This window comes from Cinclus cinclus, chromosome 12, assembly GCF_963662255.1.
Source record: "Cinclus cinclus chromosome 12, bCinCin1.1, whole genome shotgun sequence".
NCBI classification, from domain to species: Eukaryota; Metazoa; Chordata; class Aves; order Passeriformes; family Cinclidae; genus Cinclus; species Cinclus cinclus.
This window is the reverse complement of record NC_085057.1, coordinates 527,527-540,572: the sequence shown is the minus strand read 5'-3', so window position 1 is coordinate 540,572 and position 13,046 is coordinate 527,527. Positions and strand designations below refer to the sequence as shown.

Genomic DNA, 13,046 nt, shown 5'->3' with positions numbered 1-13,046 from the left:
GCAGCCACGTAGTCATGGATATAGAACAAACAAAGCACTAAATTGCAGAAAAACAGTGAGAAAATTTAAACCTGGAGTTCATTCTGGATTCTGCTGTCTGCAGAGTTGCACAACATTCCCAGTTTCACTTTAAAATATCTCTGTGATTTAATGCCAAAGAGCTGGGTTTCAAGTGAAGCCTAGATTCCCCATGGCTGATTGAGTACAACACTGTCTAACTTAGAAGGCATCTTCCTTCAGCCTCTGAAAAACCCAGTGCTGCAGAATCTGTTAAGGAATCAGTCAGATATCTGCTGAGACAGAACATTCATCACAGCACAGTAATACCCAGAAATTCACATGGGAACCAGAACATGCAGGGGTTTGTCTCTGACCCAGAAGAGCACATAACTGCATGAAGAATTAATACAGACCAGTGGTGCTTCACAAGACCCTGCCAGGGACTGTGGGTTTGGAATGGAAACAATTATCAAATCTGAGTTTTCATCTTACTGACATCATCCTTTTAAAATTACTTAGGAGGAAGGTGTAGCAGTAGGCAGACATGTTATCCAGGATTACTCCTTTTCCTAGCAGAGGAGGGGCTGTCCACTGGCAGCGGTATGAAACATTTACAATTCCCTATGAGTCCCCGTGTGAGCTGTAGGAGGATGGAGATGGAGATGCTGGGTTTGGTACTACAGGTAGCAAATGCAGTGTTTGCACTTTGCTGCTTCTCACCTTGATGCTCCCTTCAGAAGGACCTGCAAGCAGGCACGGATGGATGGTGCTCGATCTGGCATTGCACACACTGGAGCTAGTTTGTGTTTGTGTGCATTACTTGTGTGTTTGTGTGCATTGTTTGCGCGTTTGTGTACATTGTTTGTGTGTTTGTTCATTGTTACACAGCCTCAGGGAAGATACCCAAAATTCAGTCAGGTCATGTTGTACTGCACTAACAGGGAAAGCCCTTTGCAGAGTGACTCCTGTGCAGGCAGGTTCCTGTCCACACACTGCCCAGCCCCTCACAGGCGCTCTGAGCAGCTCTCCCACTCTGAAATCCCAACCACTGGGATAGGTTTGTGCAGAATGGGCTTTAAGGAGGTGATCAAACTGTTTGTTTCACGTGGTAAAACACAGTGCAGGGTTCCCATTTAAAAGCATGTTTAAAACAGAAATAAACTTTTACAAGTAGACCAGACTTAAAAAATAAAATCCAAGCCCCCCAATATGTCTTTTTAAATGTATGTGCCACTCTTCTTTCAAATATTCCCCACAGAAGGATTTCCATTCAGTAACATAATTTAAATCTTCTCTGCATGACATATTTGAAGAAATGAGCTGACAATTCAGCTGAGCTGTCCACCACAATATCCAGCTGCAATGCTCATCCAGGTTACACGCAGACTAAGAAAATTCCCAACAGAGTCATTGGCACAAAGGTCACTCCAGTTTCTTCCAATCCTCTGCTGTTTAAGGAGTTGGGATTTCCCAATGAATCCAGCAGAGCTCCCTGCACTGTACAGGGTTCTAGCACAGTGATGTTCATGCCCAGACACACAGCACCTCACATATCACTGTGCTCTATTAAGCACTACAACAATTCTGCTTTTCCTCCCACAGCAATGACTCACATTAGCTGGAAATCACCGACTGGCCGGGAACAAAGGTCTGAACAGCAGCTCTTGTGTGCAGGCAATCTCACTGACAGGTGCTGGTTATGCTGACTCAGGAGGAAAGAGGGTACAGCACTTGTGTGCCACTGCTTGGAATGCAGAACCCTGCTTCTGGGGAAAAGAGCCTGAAACAGATTTCTTCTCAGCTCAAAATATCAGCAATAGCAGGAGCGTCAAGCAGTTAATGCATCCTGAATGTGTGGTTTAACACCACAGATGTTGACCCAACAGCGAGAGGAGTGACAGATCCTCAAGTCCCCAGAGCAGGGTCACACAGAGGTTAACAGAAGTGAATTAACTGAACTCTTTTGATACTGCGATACACTATACATCTTGTACATTCCATCCTAGAGAATAATTAAATTGACTTTATAAGAGGGGCAGCTTTTTTGGGTGTGGAGGAGAGACTTTATAATTCCATTAGCCTCTGTTCTGGCCCCTAAGTGATACTTGGCAAGTCTGTTAATATGCAAAAGCCTCAATTTGCTCAGTAATAAATTAGCTGTTAGGAAAACAAAGCTTCAGATCAAAGGCATTAGAAAACACAGCTGCAGACTCTGAAGACTCTCAGCAGTGCCCGTGGTAGCTTCCCAAGGCTGTATATTCTTAGCACCAGTGGCATTTTGGACTCGGGTAGGAGCTAATCAGGTGTAACAGAAAAATACAACTATGCACATTGCATGGCCACAATGAGATGATATATTCCTGAATTGTGCTTCTAGATCTGTTAAAAATGACTGTAGGGTTTATTAGTTTTCCATTATTTAAAACTCATGCTAGTTCCACCAGCAGTGTGAGAAATCCCAGTCTTCTGGCTGCCAAGCAGATACAAAACCATAAAGTTGCATCCCTGGCTGGAAGAGAAAGAAATCCTGAACTGTGCAACCTCTTCCCTTGCCCACACAGGCCCCTGGGGCAGCACGAAGGACTGGATACCATTAGCCCTGTCTGACCTGCAGTTCACACACAGGCTGTCTAAACACACTTCATTCAGACCTTGCCAGCACCAGTTGAGGTTAAAATCTCATGAAAAAATCTGAATTGCAAACTACTTAATCTTTGCTTGCTTTTCTGTTTAATTATGTGTGCAGGAATCTTCTCTTTACTAAGTTGTCCCAAGGTAAGCTGGAGTGTCAGGTCAGAAGCAGATGCTGTAGGTTAAAAGGTGATCTGAACAAATCCCCGTGCTAACCCTCACTGCTGTAGTAAATCCCTGGAACCTTGTAAGTAGGTAGCAGTGAGGTACTGCACAGCAGGAGTAACTCTAGTGGCAGAGAGCATGCAGCTCCATGGAACACCACTGAGCAGGAAGAGGCACAGCCTTGCCCTCGGTCCCCTGCAAGCAGAACCTCCTTCAAGATGTCACAGGAGGAAAGAGCCTGGCACCCTTACATGCATCTTTCTCTGAAAAGCTTTCTGTACTGCTCACAGCATTTTTCTTACTTTGGAAGGGCAATTTTTTGATTTCATTTTTCTGTGCACACATTTCAAAACAAATCTGTATTTTTAAAAAGCAACCTCTTCAGGAAGCAGCCTGAACAACTTTAACCCTTGCAAACTCAAGTGCTGGATGGAATTTATATAACACATGCCTGTCGCTGCAAGATAAAACAGTTCAAGTCACACCAAATTAATTCTGAAGTTCTTTAATGAATTCAAACCAAGCAGCTTTTCCAGGCAAGGCAGGTGCAGGCATAATTGGGCATTTCAGTATTGGAAAATTAATTCAATTCTGTGAATCCGTTTATGCCCTAAGAATTAATTAAACCAATCCAAGAAGGTCCAAGGGTCTGACAGGTGCTCCCTCCAGGGACCGCACGGACCGACACCTGGTGTCCAGAACCGACTCCGGTACCCAGAGCTGACACTGGGACCCAGGACCGACACCGGGACCCAGAGCTGACACGGGTACCCAGAGCTGACACCGGGACCCAGGACCGACACCGGGACCCAGAGCCGACACCGGGACCCAGAACCGACACCCGGACCCAGAGCTGACACCGGGACCCAGAGCCGACACGGGTACCCAGAGCTGACACCGGGACCCAGGACCGACACCGGGACCCAGAGCCGACACCGGGACCCAGGACCGACACCGGGACCCAGAGCCGACACCGGGACCCAGGACCGACACCGGGACCCAGGACCGACACCCGGACCCGCGGGGCCGCAGCGCCGCCTCCTGCCCGTGCCTAGCAGCGAGCCCAGGGCAGCGGGGGCGGTGCCGCCCGGCGCGGAAGCGGAAAGGGCGGGCGGGAGCGGTGCCGCTGCCCGTGCCCGGGGCTGGTGCCGGTGTTTGTGCCGGTGCCGTGGCTGATCCGGTCGGTCCGGCCGTGGGTGGCTGTGGGCGGTCTCCCGCTGTCCCGCTCTCCCTCCCGGGGCAGCCCGGCATGGCCGAGGCGGAGGCGGCCGGTGACCCGGGGCCGGCCCAGGAGGGCGCGGAGCTGGCGGCCGTGATCGGCGCCACCGTGCCCACGGGGTTTGAGCAGACGGCGGCCGAGGAGGTGCGGGAGAAGCTGGGCTCGGCCTCCAGGATCAGCAGGGACCGGGGCAAGATCTACTTCGAGGTCCCGGTCCGGAGCCTGCCTCAGGTCCGTGCGGGCTCCGCGCCCCCCCTCCTCCCGCCGCTCTTCCCCCGTGGCCCGGGCGGTTCCGTTCTGTTCGGTTCGGTGGGTCCCAGCCACGGCCGGCCTGGGTGCCGCAGCTGTGTCCGCCTTTCTGGGGTTTCAGGGGGAGATGAAATGTTAAAGGGGGACGTTAAATCATTGCAGAGTAAACTGATAACTCCTGTGGAGACCAAAGGTGGAAAACCTCGACATAAGATGGCAAAATTCTAACGACAGTAAACACAATCCTCACGGCACACGGTCAGTAATGTGCTTCATCTCTTCTAGGTCCATCGTCTGAGGTCAGTGGATAATTTATTTGTTGTTGTTCAGGAGTTCAAAGACTATCAATTTGAACAAAATAAGGTGAGTTACTCCTCCTTTTTCTGTCGGTTCTGGGGTTTGGAGTGTTGTTTGGGATTTTAAATTTAAGGCTAGTATCAAAGTATTGTGTTGATTTGACAAGTTTTTAATTTGTGATGTTATTCCAGTTCTTTTTTTCTGGCTTGTAAGTGGAAGTGTGGCCATGTTGTCTAACAATTTCTGCAGTTAAATACTTTATATTGGCAAAATCTGGGATAAGGGTTGGTGCTATGTTTGTAGATCACAGACATAAGCCAGGGAAGTGTCACTTTGGTCACTTAATACAGTGTTAATGTTGTCTGTTTTACAAGATAAATGATGAAATCCTGCGGGTCTTGTGATTTTCAGTGTAATTCCGTTTAGTTATGGCAAAAACCAGACAAAAAGCTTTGCTTAAATATGTAGTGAATTAATGTTTAATAAACTACTTTGAGAGACCTCAAAATAAACTTATCACTTTGAAAAGGATGGAATAACTTCAAAGCACAACTTCTGTCTTTTAAAGGAAGATGCTCTAAAGCATTTGGAAGACTTGGTTAAAAAGCTGCCCTGGACCAATCCATTGAAAGTTTGGGAGTTGAACAACAGCCTGAAAAAGAAGAAGACAAAACGCAAAAAACACAATCTGCAGAATCCTGCAAGCAGAGAGAAGCTGAGTGATGGTGGAGAAGAGGGAGGAGCAGACCGAAATACCACTGATGACCAGGAGGACTGTGCCCAAAACCCTGTGGCTGTGGAACCCACCGGCAGCCAGGATGCAGAGACTCCCCAAGGAGTGACGTCCAGGAATGGGGTGGAGGAGGAGGATGATATTGAGCAGCCAGATGTGAAAGGCGGAGTGCAGGCAGGTTCTGAGAGTGGGACCAAGGCTGGTGACAGTGAGACAGGGGAAGGAGAGGGGAAGGTGCTGAGGTTCCGAGTGACGTGCAACAGAGCTGGAGACAAGCACAGCTTCACCTCCAACGAGGCCGCAAGAGACTTCGGGGGAGCCGTGCAAGAGCACTTCCAGTGGAAAGCTGACATGACTAATTTTGATGTGGAGGTATGGTGGCGTATATACAGATTTTTACTTCTTATTTCTGATGCTTGGAGATCTGATGCTTAGAGACTCTGGCACTGAAAACTGGTAATGCTGAAATCTGAAATCTCTTCTGAAGTGTTCATTTCCCTGGCAACACTGTCTGTGTCCTCTGATGCAAGCACTTGCCTTGCTTTCACCTTCAGTAAATCTTTTCTCTAGTGCATTGTTTAACAGCAGTCTAAGTTACTAGGAAATGCTCCAAATGGAAGCTGGTTTTGGGGTGAAGGGAACAGAAGGAGTTAACAATAACTGTCAGGTGTTTATTTTCTGTCAGGGGAGAGCAGGGGCTGGGAAAACGCAACCAGCACCCCTGGCTTGTCGGTGGTGAGGAAGCACTGTTTCTGAGGGGCAGAAAAGCCTCTAAGTTTTTCTTGCAGGACCTTCCTAATTAATGTAGTCCCCACCACAGATACGATTTTTATTGCTGCTTTTGCAGATGGTTCACTGTATGTTGCAGGACTTACCTTGCTTCTGCCCCACACTTACAAACCAAATTTCTTAAGAAGCCAGTGCTATGGTTACAGCACCTTGAGAAGTCTTGTGCAACGGATTTGGCGTGAATGAGAGTGTGTGTAAATGCTCACCTAAATTCTGTCCTATTGAAAAGCTTTTTTTACATGTCATTCCTGGACTTTAAATTACTAAGATCCTGTAAGTATTTACTAGGCATTCTGTGGAAGGACTCTGTTACTCCTGAAATTCACTTCAGGTTTTTCTTTAGGTTCTTCTGAATATTCACAACAATGAAGTGGTAGTGGGGATTGCATTAACTGAAGAGAGTCTCCACAGAAGGAATATCACTCACTTCGGACCCACAACGCTGCGATCCACTCTGGCTTATGGCATGCTCAGGTCAGGGCAGTTACCTTGTATTATCCTCACTTAACACGTTATTTTATCTCCTCCACTGCTTCCTCAGAAGCCATTTCTGTTAATTCTTAAAGAAAAACAAATTAAAATCCCTGGAGTTGCTGACACCAGGTGCCTTGTATAATAGTGGGTGTTTCCCAGCCAAGGAAAGTAAACGTTTGCAGTATTAGCCAAGTTTCAAAATAATGTACCACATTGTTGAAAGTATTTCACTTCGTTGCTGGTTATAAAATAGTTTAACTAGTTAATTAACTAGTGGAAAAAATGCTCACATGAAGTTTTCTTGTTGGAAAGATAGAATCAGAGTGATTAAAATAGTTCGTTTTTCCTTATTTACAGAAATTCAGGTTTTTAAGACATTTCTCACCATATCTTTTCTTCTGTTCCTCAGACTCTGTGATCCCCAGCCCACAGATATCATAGTTGATCCCATGTGTGGTACAGGTGCGATACCAATAGAGGTGATTCTTCCTTGATTTTTTGAACTTAATTAAATTGTCTGTATCTTCAGCTGAATAATATGTTTAAGTCTTCTTGGTAATGACTGAATAGTAAGCTCCAATCTCACCAATTTTTGAATAGATGCAGATACACTTTTTGTAAATGACTTCATTTTCTTTCCATAGGGCAGAGCAGGAAGAGACTAAATCCAAAAGTATTTTGGGCTTTAACGGTGCAAAATACAGCTGTCTTTTACAGAATTCTAAATTTCCTGCCATCCACTTGCAGTCGCTTTGTTGTATTCTGTCATGTTTGAGAAATTATTCTGGTGCTTTTTCCATTCAAGCAGTGTTGATGCTAATGTTGCTGATTATCATTTCCCCCCCCCAGGGAGCTGCAGAATGGCCCAACTGCTACCACATTGCAGGGGATAACAGCCCTCAGGCAGTGAAGAGAGCAGCTAACAACATCTGCTCCTTATTGAGGAAAAATGAGAGTAAGGACAGGTGAGAGGAGCCTGAGGGATTTACCTTTCCTACAGTGTTATACTCACAGAAATCCACTTTGCATTGATGCGTTTGAGTGTCTGGTTCACATTTCCTTGTTTATTTTATTGCAACTTTTACCCCAGTGTAAAAACTTTCCAAGTGCTCGTGTCTGAGGGAACTGCCTTTGGTCTTGTAGCAGCACTGCCCTGGGCGTTCCCTTGGATGTCATCCAGTGGGACATCTGCAACCTGCCCCTGCGGACAGGCTCTGTGGACATCGTGGTGACAGACATGCCCTTTGGGAAGAGGTGAGGAGTGCTGGGAGGGTGCTGAGCTGAGTGAGGTGTGCTGGGAAGGTGCTGAGGTGAGTTGTGCTGAGGTGAGGTGTGCTGGGAAGGTGCTGTGCCTCACCACCACGGCTGCACGTGCTCTCCTGGGCCCGGGGCTGGCTTCTCCCCGGCTAGCTACTTAACTGGGCCTGGTGGGGAAGGAGCCATGAGCCCCGCGCTAAGAACGAGCTTGAAAGTCACTGAATGAGCAGATTGATGTATGAGACACCAACAACACTGAACTGGTGCCAGTGATTGCAGTCGGGATCTGAATGTGTCTTGCAGGATAGGGTCAAAGAAGAAGAACTGGGATCTCTACCCAGCCTGCCTGATGGAGATGGGTCGGATCTGCACCCCAGGGACAGGCAGGGCTGTGCTGCTTACCCAGGACAAGAAATGCTTTGCCAAGGTTTGTTCTGTGAGAGAAAATCAAATCTATTTACACTTGAAAATACATTGGGGGGAAAACTCTAAGCTGTCATCATTACCAAAGATACTCCATTTATAGAGCAATAATTAGTAGCACTTAAATTCAGTTTTGGACCTGAAAAGTCCTTTGATGTTGCCATCAGATGTGATACGGAATGACAAAAGATAACATTGTTGTCTCGGTGCCGCTCTGGCTGTTTTTGGCTTGCAGGCCTTGTCCCGTGTGGGCCACGTCTGGCGCAGAGCTCAGACGGTGTGGGTGAACGTGGGGGGACTCCATGCTGCCGTGTACCTGCTGAGGCGCACCGCGGAGAGGGCAGAGGAGAGGAGGCCCTTCTGGTAACTGCGTGCAGGAAAACAAGAGACACCCGCAGGCTGTTGAACAGCCAGCTGGTAAAGCAGACAGCCGAGAACATAGCTCTGTCGTTTTCAAAAACAAATAGCCTGTGGAGAAATTGTCACACAAATATTAAACCAGGGATCGACTTGAAAGCTACCAGTTCTACTGTGTGTTCTGAAACCTTATTATTTAAATCACCTCTGCTCCCTTCCACCCAAACTGAAATTCATTAGTGGAGTTAGTAATTCTTTCCTTGGCTTGAATCTTCTCTTGTAATTTTCAGTTAAACATTTATTTCTTCTGCTTACAGTAGAAGACGTGTTCAGAGGCAGCTCTGGGGGTAACAGTTGATTTATTTACCAAGCTGTATCATCAAGTGGCTAACAGTACTACTCAGACAGTCACCTTAAAGGGTTCAGAGGTAGTATCTCTAACGTAGTTTTCTAATTTATACCATGCTCAAATGTAAACTGACAATAAACCAGTATCTGGTTTTTGTGGTCTGATAAGCAAATTCCAGTTGGCAAACATGGAAGTGTGCTGTGCTACTGGTTCTCTTGCCTGTTACCTCATCTTGGGGCTAATTACCAGTAAACGTCTGATCCATATTTTAGTGTTCCATTGCCATGGGTGAGGGGATAACACACAGCCTTAGAAAACAATCTGTAGTTACTATCTGAGGACAGAGATTCTTTTAGCAGTTACATAAAAAATTCATGGTTTCAGTGTCTACCATGGATGCATCAAGGTGGCAATTTGAATTTCTTAGGTAATTTAACCACCGCAGTTATACTGCCACAGTATTCACAAAAATATTGTTGCAAATATTTTTTTCTTCTGTGACTGTACTATGGTTTCTCAGGCCTCTTACTCTGCTCATCAGAGGCTGAAAACACATTGCTGGTTTGTCCTTTCCACTACAGTGTGTTCATGCTAAGTATGTGTAACTGTTCAGAGGTGAAAGTATTAAAGTTTTAGAAGTTTTGCATAAAGAGATGAGTCTTAACTGTGTTCTTTTTCTGGTTCATGTCCAGATTTTCCAATAGCTAGTTAATTTTTCTCAATTTTTACTGTTTTCACGTGTGTATGAAAAAGATAATACAGTGTTTGGGAATCTAGAGCTGAAGGACAAAGGAATGTTTTGGCACGCAGAGATCGGAAGGAAGTGGCAGCTCAGCTCTTACTGGCTGAGGTACAGTTGTTGTGGCAGCCCTGGTGAGCGCAACGCCTTAGTCACAAGAGCCGCGAAATGAGGCTGCGGGGCGATGAGACGTGACAAAGAGTTCACAGCTCCAAGGGACGACTCGCCTGCGAAACGCCCGCTGCTGTTTTCCGACCCTTTGTTCCGAGGCTTTCACGGGTCCCGCTGCGTGCCCCCCTCACGGGGCGGGACAGGGACACCCCGTCCCTTGGCGGGCCCCGCCCCTCAGTGCCGCCCCTGGCGCATGCGCGCGGCGGGCGCCGGGCCGCGATGTCGCCGCCAGGCCCAGGTGCGGCCGGGCCCGGGCCCGGGGCCGTGTCCGTGCTGCGCTCTGTCAACACGCGGGAGCTCTCCGAGGTCGTGTTCAACAACCACAGCCCCCGCTGCGTGCTGCCCGTCTGGCTGGATTTCGAGGGCCGGCCGCGCCGCTACCCGGTCCTGCGGCCGCGCAGCGGGCGCGTCATGCGCAGCTACCGGGGTGGGTGCGCCGGGCCGGGCCGGGCCGGGCCGGGCTTGGGCGTTGCGGGGCCCAGCTGGGTGGTGGAGTTTACCCTTTTACCTTCCCCTTCCCTCTTTTTCCTTTCTCTTCCCTTTTTCCTTCTTCAACGTTGATCTTTCGCGTTTCGCTTTTTCTCTCTCCATTTCCTTTGCTCTTGCTGTTCCTTTTCCCCCTCTCCTTTTCCTGTTTCCTTTTGCCCTTTTCTTTTTCCTTTTCATTTCGTTTTCCCCCTTTTCCTTTCCCCTCCCCATTCAAGACGGGAGCCATGGTAGTAGCCTGTGCACACAGAGCTAAGCTGGAGAGCTTGGTCCTGTGTGAACAGATGCCCTTCAGAGCCACTCATTAAAAAGTGCCATAATTGGTGCATCCCCACCTTGTTCCCTGCCAGGGCACCTCTGGCTGTTCCGGGATGCAGGGACCAATGACGGGCTGCTCGTCAACCAGCAGGAGCTGTTCGTGGCAGCCCCCAATGTGACCAAAGCTGACATCACACTGCCAGGTAAGGGACAGGACCACATGTACCCTAGGGAATTCTGAACTTGGCTTCTTTGGACCAGTTAGGATTAGTGAGAAATCAGATCCTCATGAAATTAAACCTTCTTGGAACTGGAGGAGATGGTGAGAGGTTCTAGGTAGAGCTGTTGAATTGGATGGAGCTAGTGGCAGATGTTTCCTTTGAAGGGATCTCTGAGGGGTTTTTGTAGGTGCCTCATGGCAGGAACCACATCTGTCTCCTGTGTGGAGAGCCCAGCCTGCCGTTGGTCTGCAGGCTGTGTTCCGTGTTCACATGCTCAGAGCAGCATCGTTGGCCCTGGAGCAGCTGCCAAGAGCCCTCGTGACAAGGCTGTGTTGTGTTTGTGTTTAACTGCAGTGTTCACCCTGAAGGAGAGATGTCTGCAGGTGGTGCGCAGTCTGGTCAGCCCAATGGACTACAGGAAACTGGACATTGTTCAGTCCTTATATGAAGAGCTGGAGGATCATCCTGATATTTGGAAGGATCTTCAGCGGCTTTCTCTGGAGAGAAATGAAGCACTGAGGAACAAAACTATGGAAAAACATGATGACTCACTTCAGACTCCTCAATAGCAAACCACTGAGTGAGCAGCGAGAAACAGGAAACACACCAAGAACTGATGCCCCCGCTGAAAGTTTTGAAACATCAACTCCGTAACATCGGTGATAGTCAAATCAATAGTCAAAGACTGAACAGCACCTGGAGGCATGCTGGGTTCTGGTGATTCAGTTCATTTCTTCATTACATGTATTGCAAACTGTAGGGTAAGATCAGGGCAGCTAAATGGAAAATATTCATACGAAGTAACTTTCTTTGTCTAAGAAAGCTAATTACACCAAGGATTAATTTAGCCAGACTAATGGTAGTAAGTGTCATCAGTTTTGTTTGAGTCATTTGTTTTGATGGAATTTCCCTTTGACATATAGCCTCAGCATGCCTGTGGGTCACAGAGCATGGGGAATATGTACATGAGGGTTTCCAGCAGTGCCCGAGGGTCTGACAAACATTACATTGGTGGAAAGATGATGTGTAAATGATTGGAGGTTATTCTGCCTCTTACCTTTCCACACACAGAGCCATTTTGTATCCGCTCTAGGTCTGACATGTTCTTACTGTTACAATACCTCAAATGCCTTATTTGCCTTTGTCATAGGATTCTTGCCTGGCTGATCTCAGCCACATAGCAGAGCCTAGTTTTGGGACACCCTTGTCCCCCACAGCTGCTTCCCAGCAGCCTGTACAGGGTTCACAGGAGGTAGGTGCTTTAAGTTCTGTCTTTTCCCCTCACAGAGCTGTAGTCCAGGTTGTAGTAGGAGGCCTTTCCAGGGAGCATGGGCCTCTTGAGCTGCCTGTGTCATCTCAGGACCAGTGGGAGCTGTATTGGCCCACACAGGCAGCTCACAAACAGGGCCGTGCTTAGTGCTGGGCTGGAGAAAGAGATATAGTGTTTCTTTGCCTACATTCTGTTCCTCACATCTCAGTGGCATGTACTTGTGTGAATGCACACAGAGTTCAGAGCATCCTAGTTTAGTGTTACATGAATTGTCCATTGAGCAAGATGTGGTGCAGCTCAGGTTAGAAGCAGATTGGCTGGAGATTGATTATAGCAGGTTATTTCTGTGAATATGTTTCCCTCCAGTTGTGTAGTCTCAGAGTAGCTGTGAAACTGAGAATGACTAACTAAAATGTATTTTGTAAGTATGGGATGTCTCCCTGTTTGTAAACTTTTTCTTACACATTTGAAGAACTTTATCTTTGACGTAAAAACTAAAATGCATGCTAGCTTTCTGACTGTATTCTGTCAGGTAACTCCCCAGTACCTCTGTTTGTATTGCTGTGATACTCTGACAGTTGTGCTTGATCAGTAAACAGGCACTTTGGACCCTCGTGCTGCAGGACTGTGTTGTGGCTCGCATGAGCTATCTGCACAGCTTCAGGCAGTGTCTGGGCAGGAATGGGGCTGCTGTCAAGCTCTGCTCTTCCCACCTCTCACAGATCTCTGGGTGGAAAGTGAGCCCATGCAGGAGTCTGGAGCAGACATGGCTCAGTGCCCTAGGGAGCCTGAAGGTCAGAGAGTGCTGCACTCTGCTCCTGACCATACCTGAGGGCAGGGTCCCTCCTGCTGAGGGAGGCTGTGCTCTGCAATTAGGATGGCAGCTCTGCCAGAGCCTGGCTCTGCTAGTTGGCATTAGGTGTTGGGTTTAACAGTCTGTACATGGCACACATGTTCT

At 47.8% G+C, this 13,046-nt stretch overlaps 2 protein-coding genes across 6 annotated transcripts; both read left to right on the top strand.

Annotated features, from left to right (window-relative positions):
• The first annotated feature begins 3,926 nt into the window (after positions 1-3,926).
• On the top strand, positions 3,927-10,037 carry THUMPD3 (THUMP domain containing 3). Of its 5 annotated transcripts, XM_062500414.1 has the most exons (10): positions 3,927-4,246; positions 4,550-4,627; positions 5,130-5,357; positions 5,427-5,666; positions 6,427-6,557; positions 6,967-7,036; positions 7,407-7,522; positions 7,701-7,811; positions 8,118-8,241; positions 8,473-10,037. In XM_062500414.1, the coding sequence occupies exons 1-10, from the start codon at positions 4,046-4,048 to the stop codon at positions 8,602-8,604; spliced, it is 1,431 nt and encodes a 476-aa protein (XP_062356398.1). In that variant the 5' UTR covers positions 3,927-4,045; the 3' UTR covers positions 8,605-10,037. The 5 variants fall into 5 exon arrangements, 4 of the variants coding, with proteins under 4 accessions (XP_062356398.1, XP_062356397.1, XP_062356396.1 ...); XR_009933553.1 differs by having other exon boundaries at positions 5,130-5,666; positions 7,701-7,829; positions 7,860-8,241; positions 8,473-8,496; XM_062500413.1 differs by having other exon boundaries at positions 5,130-5,666; positions 7,704-7,811.
• Positions 10,038-10,063: 26 nt separating this feature from the next.
• Positions 10,064-12,702, top strand: VHL (von Hippel-Lindau tumor suppressor). Its single transcript, XM_062500411.1, has 3 exons — positions 10,064-10,280; positions 10,690-10,800; positions 11,173-12,702. The coding sequence occupies exons 1-3, from the start codon at positions 10,073-10,075 to the stop codon at positions 11,385-11,387; spliced, it is 534 nt and encodes a 177-aa protein (XP_062356395.1). The 5' UTR covers positions 10,064-10,072; the 3' UTR covers positions 11,388-12,702.
• The last annotated feature ends 344 nt before the right edge of the window (positions 12,703-13,046 follow it).